This window comes from Ipomoea nil, unplaced genomic scaffold, assembly GCF_001879475.1.
Source record: "Ipomoea nil cultivar Tokyo-kokei standard unplaced genomic scaffold, Asagao_1.1 scaffold1848, whole genome shotgun sequence".
NCBI lineage: Eukaryota > Viridiplantae > Streptophyta > Magnoliopsida > Solanales > Convolvulaceae > Ipomoea > Ipomoea nil.
The window spans coordinates 631,558-650,681 of record NW_017618276.1 but is presented as its reverse complement, the minus strand read 5'-3'; the positions used below and the strand labels follow the sequence as shown (position 1 = coordinate 650,681).

Sequence of the window (19,124 nt, the reverse complement as noted above, 5' to 3'; positions counted from 1 at the left end):
TGAGACATATTTTAAGTTTGTACTGAATATATTGTCCGGATTTGTCCCCGCAATACTCAGTATAAACTCAAAGTCTTCACTGTTTACTTAGAGACACTGGTACTGATTTACACCTTAAAAATTTCTTATATATAATTTTAAATTTTAATATGAAAAAAGTAATATTTTTATATTTACTTCTTTTATCAATGTGTTTTGATTTTAATAGTACCACGTCATACAATATTACAAAATATTTTACAATATATGTCAAGATTAAAAATATTTAAGTATTTTTTTCTTTTGAATGCTTCTGACTCTATTATATTGTAATATCTGTTCAAACATACTTTCTCAACCTATTAAAAATATTTAAGTATAATTGACTTATAAATTTAAATTAATATTTTTTTACTAGTAATTTTTTTAAAATGGATTTTATGAGTTTGAAATAGTTAATGAAGGAAACAAATAAGTATTGTGTCTTCATTTGGTAATATTTGAGGTGAGTGTTTGTCTGTTTTTCTCACACCATATATGAGGGATAAGATGGTTGTGGCTACTTCTTGGTTTGGGACCCAAAAACAGAGAATCTAAAATGTGTCTGCAAAATCATATGATTTTCTTGGGCCATAAATTTTATGGAAATTCCCATATTTTCGTACAACCATGTTTATCTAATTCCCAAACCAACAATGAAATTAGATGATTGTATGGTTTGAAGTTTTTATTTTATTTTATTTTTTTAAACATCCCATTTTATTGATTCAAAAACTATGTACATGAAGGCCCAAAAGTGACCCCCTCATCAAAACTATATACATGTATACCCCAAGCCCAATGGGCTACACTCACATAGTAAATATGCTCATCAAACATATGCCCAATGGTTATCATCAAAGCCCATATCTCATTCAGCACACACCATCACATGCATAATAGCCAATCAATCTCATGCTTCTTGCCCCATACCAAAGGGTGGGACCGATGCTCTTAGGTAAACCTATATCTCACTCTCTTCCCAGCCACTCTTAGAACCCGGACCAATCCCCTCTGTGCAGATCTCTGCATTTTGACCAAAGGGGACCTCTGCAGCTCGAATCCTAAGCAATGGCTCTCACCCCCTCCAACCCCTCCACCCAGGTCACTCCCGTACGTACAGATCTTTGCATTTCTCGCAGGGGGCTTCTCAGTCGAGATTCCAACCCCGACCCTTACAGAGCTCCCAAATGCAAATAAGGTGACTCAATGACTCAGCAGACATGACCAAATGTCGGTGCGCACAAGGGATATGTACACTTTGGGGATAATCCCCACATTGCCGCTGTCGAAGTTCAAACCTTGATCTCTTATCCCAAATACTACCTACTGTACCAGTGAGCTAAGCTTGTGCAGGCAACATTCAACATACCTGATCAAATGCACGGGTGTAGTATAATCTTAAAAGTTAAACTCTACAAGGGGTGACAAGTGAATAGGGGGCTTTTGTTGTTGTTGTTGTGTTAATTTTTATTTTTAATAATTCAAGTTTTTCGACTTTGTCGAATTATATTCTGGATCGCGGGACCCCTATCGCTGGAAGAGCATTATTAAATTTTGATTAGGGGATCATTGTTTTTTTAGATTGGCATTACTTGTAGCTTCACCACTGGATTGTAGGCAATTTGCCATCGCTCGCAATTGGTTTGGAAGTAGGTCTAAAAGAGATTGGAGGTGGAAAGTGAATTTTTTTTTAGTACTACTGACTCTATTATTATAATATACGGAGTAGTATTCTTTACTGAAGTTCGAACATGTGACCCCTTTAGGAGAATTACATAAGTGCTATTGAGCTAGTGCCTCTCACAACATACATTTAATCAATCAATCCAGCTCATATATATCAACATGCATTTAAAATTCATCTTGACTAGAACTTATTACACTGCCATAACTGGTGACAGCACATTGCCTCAACATGAGGTTTGCCATATTTGCATTTATAATCTTGTCTATATATGTCGTCAAACAAAAACAATACATTTAGTATTTACCTAGAATGTAACGCCTTTAATTTCGTTCTGCTCTAACACTTGTTCTGCTGTCTGATTCTTTTCTGTCCTTATGTGATAGGTGTTTTGACAGATTGGTGTTTGAGTTATGATAATTATATTGAGTAGATTTAATGATCTAATACAATTAACTTATAAAGTTTGGGATTTTATTGGATGGACTGACTTATCAAAAATAAGACAAGTCGTTAGACAAAGGCAAGTGTCACTCGGCAAATTAAACGGGTCCGGTGCGCATAAGAGATCTGTCCACTTTAAACAAGGTCTCCACACTACTAGGCAAATTATGCTGTGGGACCGTGCCCACCTTGCACAACGGCATCGTTTTCGAAACGATGCCGTTCTAATTTTAAAAAAATTGTTTTTCACTTTCTGTTAACATCGTTTCTCTCTTCGCAATCGTACAGTTTAGAAATTATGAATCTACTGTATTTAAATTATGAATCTACAGTATAGAAATTATGAATCTACGTTTGTGAACATGTGATAGAGCTATATGTTCATAATTATAGAGCTATATGTTCATATTCCCAATTGTTAAACTCTGTATTCACAAATCACAGAACTATATGTTCATAATTTGATAACTATACAGTTTAGAAATTATGAATCTACAGTATAAAAATTATGAATCTACTGTATTTAAATTATAGATCTACAGAAATTATGGAGGATAACGGTGTCACTAACGGCACCGTTACTCAACTACAAGAAAACGGTGTCGTTTGGAATCGTGCCCACCTTGCAAGGTGGGCACGGTTCCAAGGTGGGCACGGTTCCACAACATAACGCTCCACACTACTATTGCCGAGGTTCAAACATTGGTCCTTACTGAACCAGTGAGCTAAGCCCGTACGGGCAAAGAAATATTTTTCTACTAATACAATTGGACTACTATACACAAGTGATATACTTCAACCACTCAGAAAAAATAAAAGTGAAGTAAAAGAGGAATAGAAGATCATCTGATACAGCCAAGAGGAACTTTAATTAATTTTGCACAAAACTACAGATTAACACTTTATATAATTAAGAAAACTGTCAAACTGAGGAGAGACAGTTGACCTGGGATCTTGCACTAATTAAAGACCTAGTAACCTCATGCAGGCTTTAAGGATCTTGCCTTTCTTCTTAACTGTTCTTTGTTGGAAAACATTAGGGTTCATGTTCTCACCACCACCACCATTGATGATGTCATGCTGGTCATGAATCCTGCAATAGCCTCCAGACACAGAGAATGACCTCTTCATGGCTAATGTCACCTTTGCTAGTCCCTTTTGTTGTTTCTCAGCCTTGGTGGTTTCCCGGGGCGGGGCGGCCGAGGAAACCGACCTGCTTCTGCTCAAGATCACCCCAAAAATCTCCCCAGCACCATCTTCTTGATCACAGTGGTGGACTGAGCCATGGGTTTTGGGTGCAGTTTTATTTGAAAGATCTGGGAGATGCAAGGATTTTGACCTGGAAAAATGGGTGTTATCTTGCTGAACTCTTGGAAATTCATCCATTTTTCTTTGGGGAAATTTGTATGGGGATATATGGTGTGGTTGCAGACTGGAAGGGGTGTTTATAAAGCTGGGGAGAGGAGGGCACAGAAAAGTCAAGTCTGTCATTGGGACAGTTGGGAAATAGATGCAGCTTTAGTCAATGATTGAGGACTCAAGAGCATGTGTGATGGTGATGTCTTCCAATGAAAAGTGACCATTTTCTTTGTTTGGGTGAGGATTGGGTTGGGTGGAGGCCGGTAAAGGTCAAGTCTAGTTACTCAGAGGATCATTAGGCAGAGGCCGGTAAAAGAAAAAATAGTCAAGTTTAGCACCGACTGTCTCGAAAATGTGTGGCGGTATAACGAAAAAAGTTACACATTGTATGACTTTTGGCGTAGTGGTAAAAGCTCGATCCTAACAACTAACAAGTGGTATTAGAGTCAGGTCACGGGTTTATGTCGGTGGCGGTGAAAAAAGAGTGTTGAAAAGGCCAAGTCTATCACCCGGTGGTTGTGAAAAAAGAGTGTCGAAAATGTGTGGCGGAAATAAAGTTGTGCATTCGTTACAGCTATAGTTTTTTGGTGTAGTGGTAAGTGTTTGATCCTAATTCGGCTTGTGACCCTAACTGACAAGGGACTACAAGGGGGTAAACCAGTCTAGATTGTCCATTCTTTACCAGCCATAACTTTTGGCATAGTTATAAGTGTTTGATTCTAATTCATCTTGTGACCGTAACTGACAAAAAACTACAAGGAGGTAAACCAATCTAGATTGTCCATAATTTACTAGTTTAAACTAAGAAGATCAATAGGACGTTTTCATTGAGAATAGAACTTAGAATTTTGTGATTACTAAATCGTGATATTGATTAGCTTGGTTGGACTACCCATTTTAAAGTCATGAATACTGTTAGGCACATGAGCATATGTTCCTTTTTAATTTTTTCCTCAGTTGGTTGGAATGACAATAACAAGGTTTAAATTGGTCGTGCAACCTACTGCATAAGTCTACAAAAGATGTAATTTAACCTCTGCCACAGATTTCAATGTCCCTTTGACTATCCAAGGTGTGAATTGAAGCAATATGTCACACATGAAAGTCAAGAGTAATGAAATGGTTTGACATTTCTCCTCCATCAAATCTTGTGACAAAGGTGGAATCGTCCATCTTAAACGTCCTCATATTCCGACCCGACAGCTTATAAAGGGCCGGATAAATCATGGTGACTTAACTAACACATATGGTAGAATTTTGTTCACTGCACACAAGGAATTTTCCTCGTCCATCAAATCTTTCGAGCAAGAGTGAGGTCTTAAGAATCGTGGTACGATCTATTTTATATATAACGTAAGGGTCATATATTGCTCACAAAAGGTTGAATCCCCAACTCCAAGGGTCCCCCAAGCCCCGGCCCAACATAGCATCTGGGAGGATGTAAATCATGATAACTCAATTGATCGAACTGTTCGATCAGAGGCTAGAATTTTGCTTATTGCGTATAAAGAGCCTCACTCCCTTTGAGAGGTTACTCTCACACTACCGCTAGTGAGACACGATCTCGGATCATTGCTCTCAAACTTTACCTCAGTGACCAACTGAGCTTGCCCATGCAGGTACGTAAGGGTCATATATGAAACACAAAAAGGTTGATCAATAAGGGTATTGTTAATGTGTTGTGTATTGGGTTAGTAGGGGAAAGTGGCAGACCTGTCAAGCATGTGGAGGCTTAGGCGTGATGAATGGATAATGGATCATATGATAACATGGGCGGTTCCTTTTTGAATCTATCATAGATTTTATGTAAAGTTCAACACTGATGATTCCATGACAGAGGCTTAGGATTACTAAGTGCTTTATAGCTTGAATTTTGGATACCTCGTAACTTTACCATGTGAGTTTGAGTGCGGCTAAAAGGCATAGGGAATTTTTTTTCCCCTAATTAAATTTATTGGGAGCAAATATTTTCTATATTTTTTAGTGACAAGAAAAATCATCGTTATTATTTGAAATTGTATACGGAGTAAATTTCATTTCTATGTAATAACCTGCAAATCACAAAAGAAAAGTAATTTGCACTAAGAAAACCTTGTGTGACGAGTTTAATTAATCGAGAGGATGGTGTTGAATTAATAACGTTTGGTAGAGGCATTAAAATTGTGAAAGAAAAAAGTTGAATGCATCAAGATAAGGAGTATAAAAATTAAAGGGACATGAGTAAGTCCCTTCCACTTGAACCAACAAATTAAAGGATGGAAAGCGCTTGTGTGAGCAGCTAAATTAGTTCTTGGGTGGTAGGTTGTGAATAAGGAAACATGATCGAGATTTGACAGTCGTAGTGTGAGAGTTTCATTTAATGTGATAAGTTCCCCTTGTGAGCACTAAGAACTTTTTCTCCCCTCCACTGTTCTGTCGGGCTAGGATGTAGAAATCATAAGAGCAGGGGTGATGGGGATTATCCCCCGGTCACTGTACAATGGTCAGTCCTGGACCCTCCGTGCTAGACATATACGACCCGACCGACCCGACCATCTTTCCTATACTTCCCGACCTAACCTCTCGCCAGGCGCCTCATGTGAGCATGCCGGCGGCTCACTTAGTGAGCAGCGTGCAGCCTGACCATATGGGGTCGGGCCAACCTGAACATCAAGCCTCGGTATGATCATGCCTCCTCAGACATATTGCGACATGTGCGTGCAGCCCCTTTGGCCCCGGTCTGGACCTGTGCATGTGCTCTACGTGCCCTACATGCCAAAGGCTCGGAACTTGCCTCATCTCCTCAACTATAAATACCGCATTTATTACGGGGAGGAGGACTTTGGAACCACTTGAGAACCAATACTATTAACTCGAAGACCACCGACCCACTATCAAGCGTCCCAAGCTCACGAACTTAAACAAACAAGCAGACTTGGTGGGAGATCCAACCCGAGACTAATTCTTGTATTGTATTTGTAGCCATATGGCACTGATCCTAATACTGCCTTAGTCGTAACCGATCGTATATACTACATCACAGGGAATTTCACTTCCTGTGCTAGAGAGCATGCTTATTTCACTGCATAACGTTTCACACATGGTGTGGACATTTTTTGTGTTTTAAAACATAAATTGACTTGGAATATACGAAGTCAAGAGCGATGTTTTCTTAGTATATTCTAACCTATTCTTAGTATATATTCAACAATTATGTAATCCTCAATTAGAATTCCTTATGAAATGAAACAATGATCCAATCAAACCACAAGGTACTTGGTGTCAAGAGCGATGCTTTATTCGGGGAAATGAGCTTATAAGCATATTGTATATCATAGTACAAATTTTAACATAGGATAAGACCTACAACCTCAATCATTATTTATGAGAATACATTCTTCACCATCTTGCTCAAGCTCTTTAATGGAGCCATTGATACTGCAAGTTTCAACCTAGTTTTAGAATTGGTTGTGTGAGTCTCTGGTTTTCGCTTGTAACACCACGCCACGAGCAAGTTCTCCAGCAAAACTGCAGAATCTTGAATACGAAAACGCAATGCCTTTATAAACCAATGTGATAAGAGAGTAGGCACAAATGGTGGAATGGTGGGTTCTATCAATTCACGATTTCTATCCCGGTTAAAGGCGTCCCTGCATGAAGCTGAAGCGCAACATCTCCGACAACCTGTGACGTTACGTAGTTTCAAGTATCAGAAAAGCAGAGATTGCCGTTCTGCAAATGTTCGACTACCAAAACTCACGAGACATACCTTGGCCATGTACCTATACGAGGATTCTGTGACACCCGCAACATGAGGGGTGATTATGACATTTTGGAAGTTCAGAATGGCGTTGTCGGGATCAAATGGTTCGGTCCAAGCAACATCGATTCCTAAACCTCCCAAGTGTCCACATTTCAGATGATTAAAAACCGCATCATAGTCCAATAGACCACCTCGAGCTATATTAATTAGAATAGCACCCTGAAAAAGGTTTTAAAACGGACCACTATTACAGATATCCATCTCGTACCAATGGCGCTTACGGGAACAAGGCAAAAACAAATCGTTAAGAGTCCCACATTGATAAAATAAGAGAACATATAGGTTTATAAGGTCATGGGTTTAATCTTTTAGTATGGTTTGGCCTATATGCATTATAGCCTAGTCGAGTAACCTTGGCTCAATCTTAGTTTATAACACAGATGAAGATAGTCAAAGCACACAAACCTTTCTCATTGAAGATAAGAAATCGTTGTTCACTATCCCGGCCTGTAAGGACAATATCGTAGCAATCAATTCAACACGACCATAAAGTTTTCTTGGAATAAAATGACTAAAAAATGAACAAAATGAAATCTCACCGTTTCGCTATTCATGGACAAGCAACATACAACAATGTCAGCTTTGCTCGCAAATTTCAAGATATCATCATGGCTACCCTTTTCGTCCACCAGGTCATGGCCACCATTATTCTCCATGTGCGATGGCCAACTCCGCTTTGTAGCAAGTATTCTCACATCAAATGGTCGCAAACGTTTTGCCAGGTGAATCCCGATATTGCCATACCCCATTATGAAGACCTACGAAGATCGAGGAGAGGTTATGGAAGGAAATCTCGAGAAACTCAGCAAGGTGACGCTATGTCAAGCTCACCGTTTTCCCTAGCAGGGTGTCGCCAATTGGTTCTCCAAGCATTTTCTGCTTTATAGCAATATCCATTTCATGCTGCGAGAAAAGTTAAATGCCCTGAGTTTTTTGCATCATGATTCATGGCAACCACGCCAATTTCTACAGACTATGGCTCTGTTTGGTAAAATAGTTGGCCTATTGGCCAATTTTGGCTTATTTGACCACTATTAGTTGTTTGACTTGGTTTAAAAATCAATATAAGTGTTTGGTTAATTAGCTTTTTGTACTCCAAAATGCTAAAATTCAAAAAGCTACTCAAAGCAACTTTTTCAATTAGCTTTTTAAGAAAAGAAATTATACCAAACAGCTAATCAGCTAACAACTAATTTACCAAACACTTTTCTACAATCAGCTAATGTTGTCAACTAGTTATACCCTCTAATTAACCCAACCAGCTAACTAACAGCTATCAGCTAACAGCCATTTACCAAACAGGTATATCAGTATTAATTTCGCACGAATGAAAATTATGCACCAACTTGTTTACGCAAAAGACCCAATATCAGATATATGGCCATTTCAGCACACGAAGTTGCATTCCCAGTCGCACCACTCGGGATTCTAGCAACCTTAATGCCATGTGCTGTAGCAGCAGCGATATCAACACCTTTACCAAAAGGCGACAAGTGGACCAATCAGCATGAGAGATCAACGCACAAATACAATACACAATTGGATAAAGTTAACACACCTAAAGATAAAATTAGCGAATGTTTACTAACAAAAACAATAACGAACCTTCGAGCCCAACTCCAAACTGCATTATAAGTTTCATCCTCTTTGCACTAGAGATAAGATCAGAGTTTAGCCGCAAGTTCTTAACTACACATATATCATAGTCTTTGATCACAGCAGGAACATTTTCAAACGGAATATCATCAACCTACAACGAACCACAATGATGCCCAGCAATGTTAAATTTTTGTAACATGTTGAACAATGAATAAAATCCAAAAGAAATGAAACAAAGTTTAAGTACCTGTATAAATGAGTAGCCTTGCACATATTCTCTTGTATAATTATGAGAGGCAGGAAAATTAGGACCACAAAAGAGAACACGGGTAATATGACTACTCCCATTTTCACCCATCTTTAGAATCTTCCCCAATATGCCTGCACCGACAAAAATCTTATACTGTTTTTACCCCATCGAACAGGTAGCATTAGGATCTTTATATTCAGTTTTTCACCATCATATTAGTCAAGAGTAAAACAAAAAAATTACATTTAAAAAAAGAATCTTTTTTGACCCTAATGTTAACATCCTAACCAAAACATTAATGCATTGGTCTTGGATAACTTTAATGTGAGTAAAACCCTAGTTTCAGTTGAATAAATCTTCCATCCCTTGTCTATTCAATTTAGAACAGAACTAACAAAGGAGCTTTTGCCACTTATTATTTGACTTGAAAAGGATATTTTTCTCTTTTTACTCTTTGGCCTAAGCAATGTCATTTGGGCAGATAAGCTCCACTACAAGCCAAACAATCACTAAGCCTATAATTCTTCATTTCCCTAAACTATTTCCCATTCTCCAATGCTGTTCTTGCAATGAACTTAAACCATATGGTTTCACAACAAAGAGACAACCATAACACTCATGGAAATTGTCAAAAATCCCATAAAAACTCAATCTTGGCCCATAAAATCAAGAATATAGGAAATTGCAAGCTTGACCCACAGATACTACTTAAAATTTGAGCAAAATCTAAAGAAAACAAAAAGATTAGAGCGATTGAAATGGGAATTTTCACCAGCTGAAGAACAGTGGCGCTGCTGCTGCTGATGATGGCTAAAATTGTGTTCAACAACCCGGCAACCACCTCCGCTGGTAGGTGAATTATTGGAGAAGAGTGAAGTCTTTTCCGTAACGACGATTTTACGGCGTTAAAAGAGAATCTGAGGCAGAGCTCCGGTACATCAGGAAGGCTCAGTTTTATGGATTCTCTCCTCCTTCAAAAATAAAAAAAGGATTCTCTATCTCTATATTATATATTATTCTAATTAATCTCTATCTCTATATTATATATTAAAGTAAAATAATTGTCACAAAAATTTTCCCTCTAAATGTGAAAAAATTTATTATATTCATATTAATTTATAAATAGATTCATATAATTCCTAAAAAATTTCTCTCCAAATGTAAAAACATTTATTGTATTCATATTAATTTATAAATAGATCCATGTAATGTAACAATTTGAGTAAAAAAAGAGTATAATATCAGTTACTATTATTATTATTATTATTATCATTATTATTATTATTATTATTATTATTAGGAAAAATTGTAAAAAATGCCCCTCTATAATATGTCAATTATCAATGCCACCCCTGAATTATGAGTGGTGTAAATGTTGCCCCTCAATTATCAAAATGGTGCACATATAGCCCTTCCTATAAAGGACATGTGGTTCCCCACCGCTGTTCATCGCTGGTACTTCGAATCGAGGGAGGGAAAAACCAACAAAATTACATATTTACTCCGACTTAACGGTGTCGTACACTAACGGGGAACCACATGTCCGTTACGGGAGGGGCTATATGTGCACCGTTTTGATAATTGAGGGGCAACATTTACACCACTCATAATTCAGGGGTGACATTGATAATTGACATATTATAGAGGGACATTTTTTACAATTTTCCCTAATAATTATTATAGTAATAACTTTTTAAATTTTTGAATAAATTTTTAATTTTTTGTATATATTTAATTATTTACATCTTAAGTAATATCCAAATATTTATAAAATAAGCTTTGCTCTTAAAAATGTTATTTTGTAGATTATTTAAATACCACATAATAATCATTGATGTTTCATATATAATAAACTTTAATTTCTTAAACAATATTCAATTTCATTAAATGGTTGCAAAGGGGCATGAGTATTTATACTTTTCTAATTTTGAAATTTCACGTTGAAATTTTGAAATATCATATATATTTTCTCATGAGAAAATAAAAAATTATTTATTTATTGTATATAATTTGATTTTCTAATTTATTGTATATAGTTTGAATTAAATAAATGTCAATTTTTTCAAATCTCATGTGATATCGTTTTTTTTTAGTACTAACCACTATGTTACAATGTAGTATTTGTTCATAACTATCTCATGTGGTATCTAATAAAACAATACTTTATAATATCTCTATCTCTATATATATTAAAGCAAAATAATTGTCACAAAACTTTTCCCTCCAAATGTGAGAAACATTTATTGTATTTATATTAATTTATAATTAGATTCATGTAATTCCCAAAAAATTTTCCTCCAAATGTGAAAACATTTATTGTATTCATATTAATTTATAAATAGATTCATGTAATGTAACAATTTGAGTAAAAGAAGAATATAATATCAGTTACTATTATATATATATATATATATATATATATATATATATATTATAATAATTATTATAGTAATAACTTTTTAAATTTTTGAATAAATTATTAATTTTTTGTATATATTTAATTATTTACATCTTAAGTAATATCGAAATATTTATAAAACAAGCGTTGTTATTAAAAATGTTATTTTGTAAATTATTTAAATACCACATAATAATCATTGATGTTTTCATATATAATAAACTTTAATTTATTAAACAACATTCAATTTCATTAAATGGTTGCAAAGGAGCATGAGTATTCATACTTTTCTAATTTTGAAATTTCACGTTGAAATTTTGAAATATCATATATATTTTCTCATGAGAAAATAAAATATCATTTATTTATTGTATATAATTTGATTTTCTAATTTATTGTATATAGTTTGAATTAAATAAATGTCAATTTTTTCAAATCTCATGTGATATCGTTTTTTTTTAGTACTAACCACTATGTTACAATGTAGTATCTGTTCATAACTATCTCATGTGGTATCTAATAAAACAATACTTTATAATATCTCTATCTCTATATATATTAAAGTAAAATAATTGTCACAAAAATTTTCCCTCCAAATGTGAGAAACATTTATTGTATTCATATTAATTTATAAATAGATTCATGTAATTCCCAAAAAATTTCCCTCCAAATGTGAAAACATTTATTGTATTCATATTAATTTATAAATAGATTCATGTAATGTAACAATTTGAGTAAAAGAAGAATATAATATCAGTTATATATATATATATATATATATATATTATAATTATTATAGTAATAACTTTTTAAATTTTTGAATAAATTATTAATTTTTTGTATATATTTAATTATTTACATCTTAAGTAATATCCAAATATTTATAAAATAAGCGTTGTTATTAAAAATGTTATTTTGTAAATTATTTAAATACCACATAATAATCATTGATGTTTTCATATATAATAAACTTTAATTTATTAAACAACATTCAATTTCATTAAATGGTTGCAAAGGAGCATGAGTATTCATACTTTTCTAATTTTGAAATTTCACGTTGAAATTTTGAAATATCATATATATTTTCTCATGAGAAAATAAAATATCATTTATTTATTGTATATAATTTGATTTTCTAATTTATTGTATATAGTTTGAATTGAATAAATGTCAATTTTCAAATCTCATGTGATATCGTTTTTTTTAGTACTACCCACTATGTTACAATGTAGTATCTGTTCATAACTATCTCTAGGGGTGTGCAAACTTCGGATAATGTTCGGTTAACCAACCGAACCGACAAAGTTCGGTTAACCGTTTTTGAATCGAACTTTTTCGGTTCGGTTAATGGTTAAATGAATTTTAAAACTTTGATTAACGGTTCATTCGGTTCGAAAGGTCGATTAACCAAACGGTTAACCAAAGTTATATATATATATATATATATATATATATATATATATATATATATAAATACTAATTTGAAGTTATGGATGTTTGGAGTTTATAATTCATGTTTTTTATATTTTGTTATGAAATTATTATGATATGTATTTTATTTTAATTGGATTTATTATTTTAGGTGTTATTTTTAGAATTTTAAATTTTAGCTTTAAAAAGTTCAGTTAATCGGTTAACCGACCGATTAACCGAAATAAATTTCGGTTCAGTAAATTCGGTAGGGCAAACTTCGATTCGGTTAACAGTTAAAGGGAAAAAAAAACTTCGATTAGTTCGGATCGGTTAAAACGGTTCGGTTAACCGAACGGTTAACTGATTGAACACCCCTAACTATCTCATGTTGTATCTAATAACAAAATACCTTATCTAAAAACATAATAAGTCTCAATCAAATTTATATCCCTCATTTATGTCCATATTTTTAATGCTAATCATTTTGTACATTGTGCTTCTAAAGTTGTACTATACAATTTTTTGGACAAAAATACCCTTACCGTTATAACTTCCGTTATCTTTTCCGTTACTTACCATGCACATGAATCTACCATATCTTTTTTTTTTTTTTTTTTTTTTTTTTTTTTAACGACCATTGAAATTTTATTTCACCAAAAAAGAGGCACAAGGCCTTACAACAAACGCCATTGGCCCTAAAGTGACCAATGGCTCACAAGGCAAAAAGCCATTACAAAACAAGGACCATAAAGGTCTAAACCAATCACAAGGACCAAAATTGGTCTATCTACCACACAAGGGCCATAATGGCCTAAAAGCAACAAAAGCAAAAAACCCTAACTACAAAGGGCCAAGAGGCCTAAAGACTCATCAAGAAACAATGAGGTCCACCCATCTTGGCGGACCTCCCTTATACCCCCATAAGACATGGAATATCATTTTCCATAGTAGAATCAATTCCATGGCAAAATTAGGCTCTACTTTAATAAGTTTTGCTATAATGCACCATTATGCTCATGTCCGTCCATGCTTCCAAAGAAGCCACACGGGAATTAAATTCCCCTTCTCAGCAGATTAGCCCAGCCGAACGGCCCAGCCTAGACAAGGCCCAACTTGATCCCAAGCCCATTCGGCCAAACCTTATTCTCTCCCAATCATCAAATAAATCAAATAAAGCCCAAGCCTTATTTAATTATGGCCTTCAGAATTAAATTTCTATCTTCCAAGAGGCCATTCGGCCTTCAGCCTTAATGGGCCCTCTTTATCCTTATCCTTATCCTTCTGATGGCCCTCCTTATCCTTCCTTTTCCCAACCAGAACCAGAGGTTCATCAAGGTAGATGAACCTCCCTTATGCCTCCTTAGGGCCTCACATATGAGCTTCTGACAGCTCCTTCAGCTTGTTTAAGTATAGGCTCTTTGTTTTCTCCACTATTTCTTCCTTTCTTCTTTCAAACTCCTGCATTCCCATTTCCTTCTTTAGGTTTGACATATGTGCAGTTATCTCCAACTTAGCCTCTTCCCAGGTTTTCTTCTTAACTACAAAGGCTCTATGATCCATAATCTCCATGTTTTGGCTGCTACCCATGTCCTTAGATGATCCTGAGCTTTCAATTAGATGTACTGGGCTACCTTTTCCAGGTTTTCCAGTAACATTAATCTCCCTCCTACCCCTCATTGGGCTCCCCATCTCCTCCACCAAGCTTATAACTTTCCCTTGAACATTTGCCAGCTTTTCCATGAAGATTTTATTAGCCTTCTGTACCAACTCCTGCTCTTTTTCCTGAAATCTTCCCTCTCCTAACTCAACTTGAGCATGTTTAAGAAAATGTAGCACCTCTGCTCTGGCATTCTCAATCACTTCTGCCTCCTCTTTGTTCACCACTTCTCTTACCCTCTCAATCCAAACCTCAAGCTCCATAAGAGATTCAGACAAGCGAGAAACCATCTGTGAGCTTCCTTTCTCCAACATCTCTCCCCTTCTTTTATTTTCATTTTCAGCCTTTCTAGCCATGCTTTGCTTTCTCTTTTCCCTTCTTATCTGATTTTTTGTCAGACCCTTACTCTGTCCTGAAGACTTGCTCCTTTCTGTAGAAGGGCTTTGTGTGCTGTCCCATTCAGACCCCTCTAGACCACACTTTTCTGGTGAGGTCTCTACCACTTCTGTAGCCTTCTTATTCCCTTTTAGTTCTCCAGCTTTATCCAGCTGCTTCTTAGAACTCTCACTCCCAGATTTCTTACCTAAACCATCTTCTTGGAGGATCTTTTCTGCAACTTCATCAAGTAATCCCATGGCTGCTTCTTCTATGATATCATCAGCCATGGATGCCAAGGCCTCTTCCTTCTTTTTTTCTATCTCACCAGAAACCTCCAAATCAGGCGTACAAGTGTTCATTTCCCTCTCCTTTATTTGTACTCCATTCCCCATTGCTGGATTTAGATCAGAGGTCCCCACCTCAGGATCTCTCTGCATACTGGATGTGGGAGTTGCCTTTGTGACATTTGTGACATTTCTACAAGCAGGTGGTGTGCCCTTCATTCCTGGGCATTGCTTTCTCCGATCAATCCCCGGCCTATTTCCTTGTCTCCGGCAGTCCTCATGTCTATGGCCAAACCGGGCACAAACATCACAGAACACTGGGACCTTTTCCACAACAACACTCTGCCAGAAACCTATTAGAACATCCCTTCCATCCCCCACCTCAATCCATATTCGATCAACAATAGGCCTAGACACATCAATTTCTATTCGCACTCTTGCGACACTTGGCCTGGAACGTCTATTCGTCGCCCCATCTAGTTCCACCACCGTTCCAATTGATTCACAAATGCGAGATAACAAGGCATAACTGAATAAATGGCTAGGTAAATTGGGGAGATTAAGCCATACCAATGCATTTGGAGAGTCTATGCCCGGTTTCCAGTCCGGTGTCCACCTCGTCAGCCAGAGACGGCTACCTTCAATCGACACCTGATTCCTGAGCCAAGCTCGCCGGCAGTCATCTTCGTTCTCAAATCGGAGCAACACAGATCGACGATCTAAAGATCCAATGTATACATTGCCTTTCAATCGGAGAATCGCATGGAGTTGAGCCCTGACCACATCCAGTGGCGGTTTCCCATTCGGAAATCGCCCAATAAGCGCGAATTTCTCTTCCGACTTTACTAGAGTTCCCCATTCAAGCGTTGTGAATCTTACAATCGGACTTTGCTTCATCCAATCGGCTCCCTCATTGTGCTTTTCCGATCGATTCGGCCTCGCACAAGGCAGATTCTCCACTTCAATCGGCAGTTGACCTCCGCAATTTTGACTGCCCAACTCCGGGAACAAATCTGCAATTGACCTTCCATTTAATCTCTGATCATCATTCTGGTCATGGATTCGAGGTCGCATGGGCCTCCTCTTGTAGTCTTTCTTCCAAAAGGCTAAACCTAACCCTAAAACATTACCATATCTTTTCTTATATTCTTTAATTATAACAATATTTGTAAAACATTATATATTCATTATATATTAGATTAATATAATAAATAAATTTTATTCACTTTGATTTTAATTAGTAAAAATTTGTTAGTTATTTTTAAAAATATAAATATTGGGCATATGTTTTTGCGCATCGCGCATAGAAAAGACTAGTAATATATAATATATGTTAATAGTAAGTGATAATGTTCAATATAAAAACCAATTTAGTATTGCTAAAGAAAAATACATTTCAAAATAGAGTTTCATCATTAATGTTTTATTTATCATTTTTTAAAAGAATTAATACCCAATATAGTCATCGACTATATCAGTTTTACTCAATTTATTCCTAAATGGCTTTTTATACTCAATTTAGTCATCGACTTTGATGATTTTTTACAATTTAGTCATTTGTTAAAAATTATGTTAATTAATGGTTAGAAATAGAGTCCTAATGGAAATTTCTCATCCTTTATCCCATTTAGGATGGTTCATTCTTCTTCCTCTTATTAAGATCCACAGATAAATGCAAATCTTCGAGGACTATATTAGGTATTAACTATTTTTAAAAATATTATCAACAATAAAGTTACTTAAATTTTATGACGTGCATCGCACCGGGGCAAATATATTGTTCCCACTTAATTCTTCTGGCTTATCTTAAAATAAACGCCCATTTTTACAACATATTTTCCGTGCATCGCACGGGGATAAATACTAGTTATTTATATATAATGACCATAATTTCATGTATTACCATTCTTCTAAAAGGCTGAACCCCAACTTTAAGGTCCCCCCACACTCCGACCCGACAAAGCATTTGAGAGAAATTTCGTGTATTACCATAATGATATTATTTGAGTGTATTACCATAATTTTGTGTATTACCATAATGATATTATTTGCGTGTATTATCATAATTTCGTGTATTACTATAATTTCGTGTATTACCATAATGATATTATTTGCGTGTATTACCATAATTTTGTGTATTACCATAATGATATTATTTGCGTGTATTACCATAATTTCGTGTATTACCATAATCTCTATATATATTAAAGCAAAATAATAGGAGCAAAAAACTCCCGCCCAACAGCAACGGCGTCGTTTTGACATAGCCGAAATATTTATGGTATTTGCGTCGGAACACGAAAGGTTTGTGCAGTGTAATAGGTAAACTTTATAGAAAACCTACATTTTTAAAAATATCTACGGTAGATCACTCTCTAATCCAATGAGATTAGAGAATGTATTTAATTCCATCACTTCCCCATATGGAACATTGAGCCCACTAACCCATACATATTCTCTAGGTATTGATTTCTAAGGAAATAGTACGAAAGGTCATCAGACCTTATATATACAGCACATATACAACACAAAATATTCTACTGTCATTCTCATTCTTCTTCAGACCTTTCGTTATTTCACACAAAAGCTGCACCGGTCACTCTCATTCTTCTTCAAACCTACAAGAAGATGTTTATCCTTGCTAGCCAAATATCCCCAATGAACACCAGGCAGGCTCTTAGGCTACGGGTGGTGAGAGCATATCAGATTCCTGAGAGAAATGATCACACGAAGATTAGATCAAAAGAAATAGTTTTTCATGATGAAGAGGTAAATGCTATTTACAAATATATATTCAAATACATCAACAGGTTTAAGTCACAGGTTTCAGTTTTTACAGTTCCTATTTATGATATATATTTAGACAGTTCCTATTGATTTTATAGGGTTCCTTCCTTCATGCTCATGTACCCAAAGAATATGTGGAAAAGTACCTAAGCTATTTTTCTGAGGGTTCAGTTTACGCTATAAAGAATTTTTGTGTTATCACCAATTTTTATTCATACAAGACCAGTCCACAGAAGTACATGATAAAATTCAATTATCAGACTATGGTCAAGGATTTAAAGAATGCAAAATTTCTGATGAAAATGTATCGTCTGAAGTCATTTAGAGAGATCAAATCTAATGAAGGCCTTGATGAGAAACAACTCTTTGGTAATCAATTGCTCTCTTATTTTCTAATTTTCTAATTAATTGATATTGTTACTATTAATTTGTACTCTAATAATGCACTATTCTGTAGATGTGATTGGTCGAGTGATTGAGATTCACTGCCCACAGGAGAAACTGATTAATGGGAAGAACTCCAGGCTGATTGACTTCACCATTGAAGACACTGAGTATTTTTTTTTTTTATTCGTTTCCTTCTATTTCTACTCTATTTTTAGATTTTCTGTTCTTCTATTCTCTTATCTAACATTTTGCAGTGGTATACAATTGATGTGTACTTTGTGGGACGAACACGTAAGCAAGATCGAGGCATTCTACAATTCTACCACACAAGAGGCATTATTGGTGTTGATCCAATTTTGTAGGGCTAGGGTGTGTTTAAAAAGTAAGTAAATTAAAAGTTTTAGTTTCTGGCTAAGTTATATATATATATTTGTCCACATTTACCAATAATGGATTGTCTAATGTTTACTACCATAATTTCTAAAGGTGGGGATGTTAAGCTTTGTAGCTCCTATGATGTAACACAACTGCTGTTCAACCAGGAATCTCCACCATTTGAGGAGTTCAGAAAAAGGTTAGTCAATTAAATTTATTGCACTACCTATTAGATTGGTACCTAAGTCTTAGTGTTTTTTTTTCACAGTATCAGCCATGAATAGAC

The 19,124-nt window shown here is 35.4% G+C and overlaps 1 protein-coding gene across 4 annotated transcripts; it reads right to left on the bottom strand.

The window, feature by feature from the left end:
- Positions 1–6,763: 6,763 nt before the first annotated feature.
- LOC109193280 (D-3-phosphoglycerate dehydrogenase-like) lies at positions 6,764–10,152 on the bottom strand. 4 transcript variants are annotated; one of them, XM_019344135.1, is made up of 9 exons: positions 9,929–10,152; positions 9,157–9,293; positions 8,916–9,060; positions 8,657–8,784; positions 8,142–8,213; positions 7,850–8,068; positions 7,716–7,757; positions 7,257–7,469; positions 6,764–7,171 (listed from the first exon to the last, which is right to left on the bottom strand). In XM_019344135.1, exons 2-9 carry the CDS (start codon positions 9,265–9,267, stop codon positions 7,103–7,105), a joined length of 999 nt encoding a protein of 332 aa, XP_019199680.1. In that variant the 5' UTR covers positions 9,268–9,293; positions 9,929–10,152; the 3' UTR covers positions 6,764–7,102. The 4 variants fall into 4 exon arrangements, with proteins under 4 accessions (XP_019199680.1, XP_019199679.1, XP_019199681.1 ...); XM_019344134.1 differs by having other exon boundaries at positions 9,157–9,290; positions 9,932–10,152; XM_019344136.1 differs by having other exon boundaries at positions 9,157–9,298; positions 9,934–10,152.
- Positions 10,153–19,124: the final 8,972 nt, after the last annotated feature.

Coding starts and splice junctions, on each gene's coding strand:
- LOC109193280 (XM_019344135.1), bottom strand. CDS start 9,267: ATGGGTGAAAATGGGAGTAGTCATATTACCCGTGTTCTCTTTTGTGGT. Junction 9,061..9,156: donor AAGGCTACTCATTTATACAG/GTACTTAAACTT, acceptor GGTTCGTTGTAG/GTTGATGATATTCCGTTTGA. Junction 7,172..7,256: donor CGTATAGGTACATGGCCAAG/GTATGTCTCGTG, acceptor GTAACGTCACAG/GTTGTCGGAGATGTTGCGCT.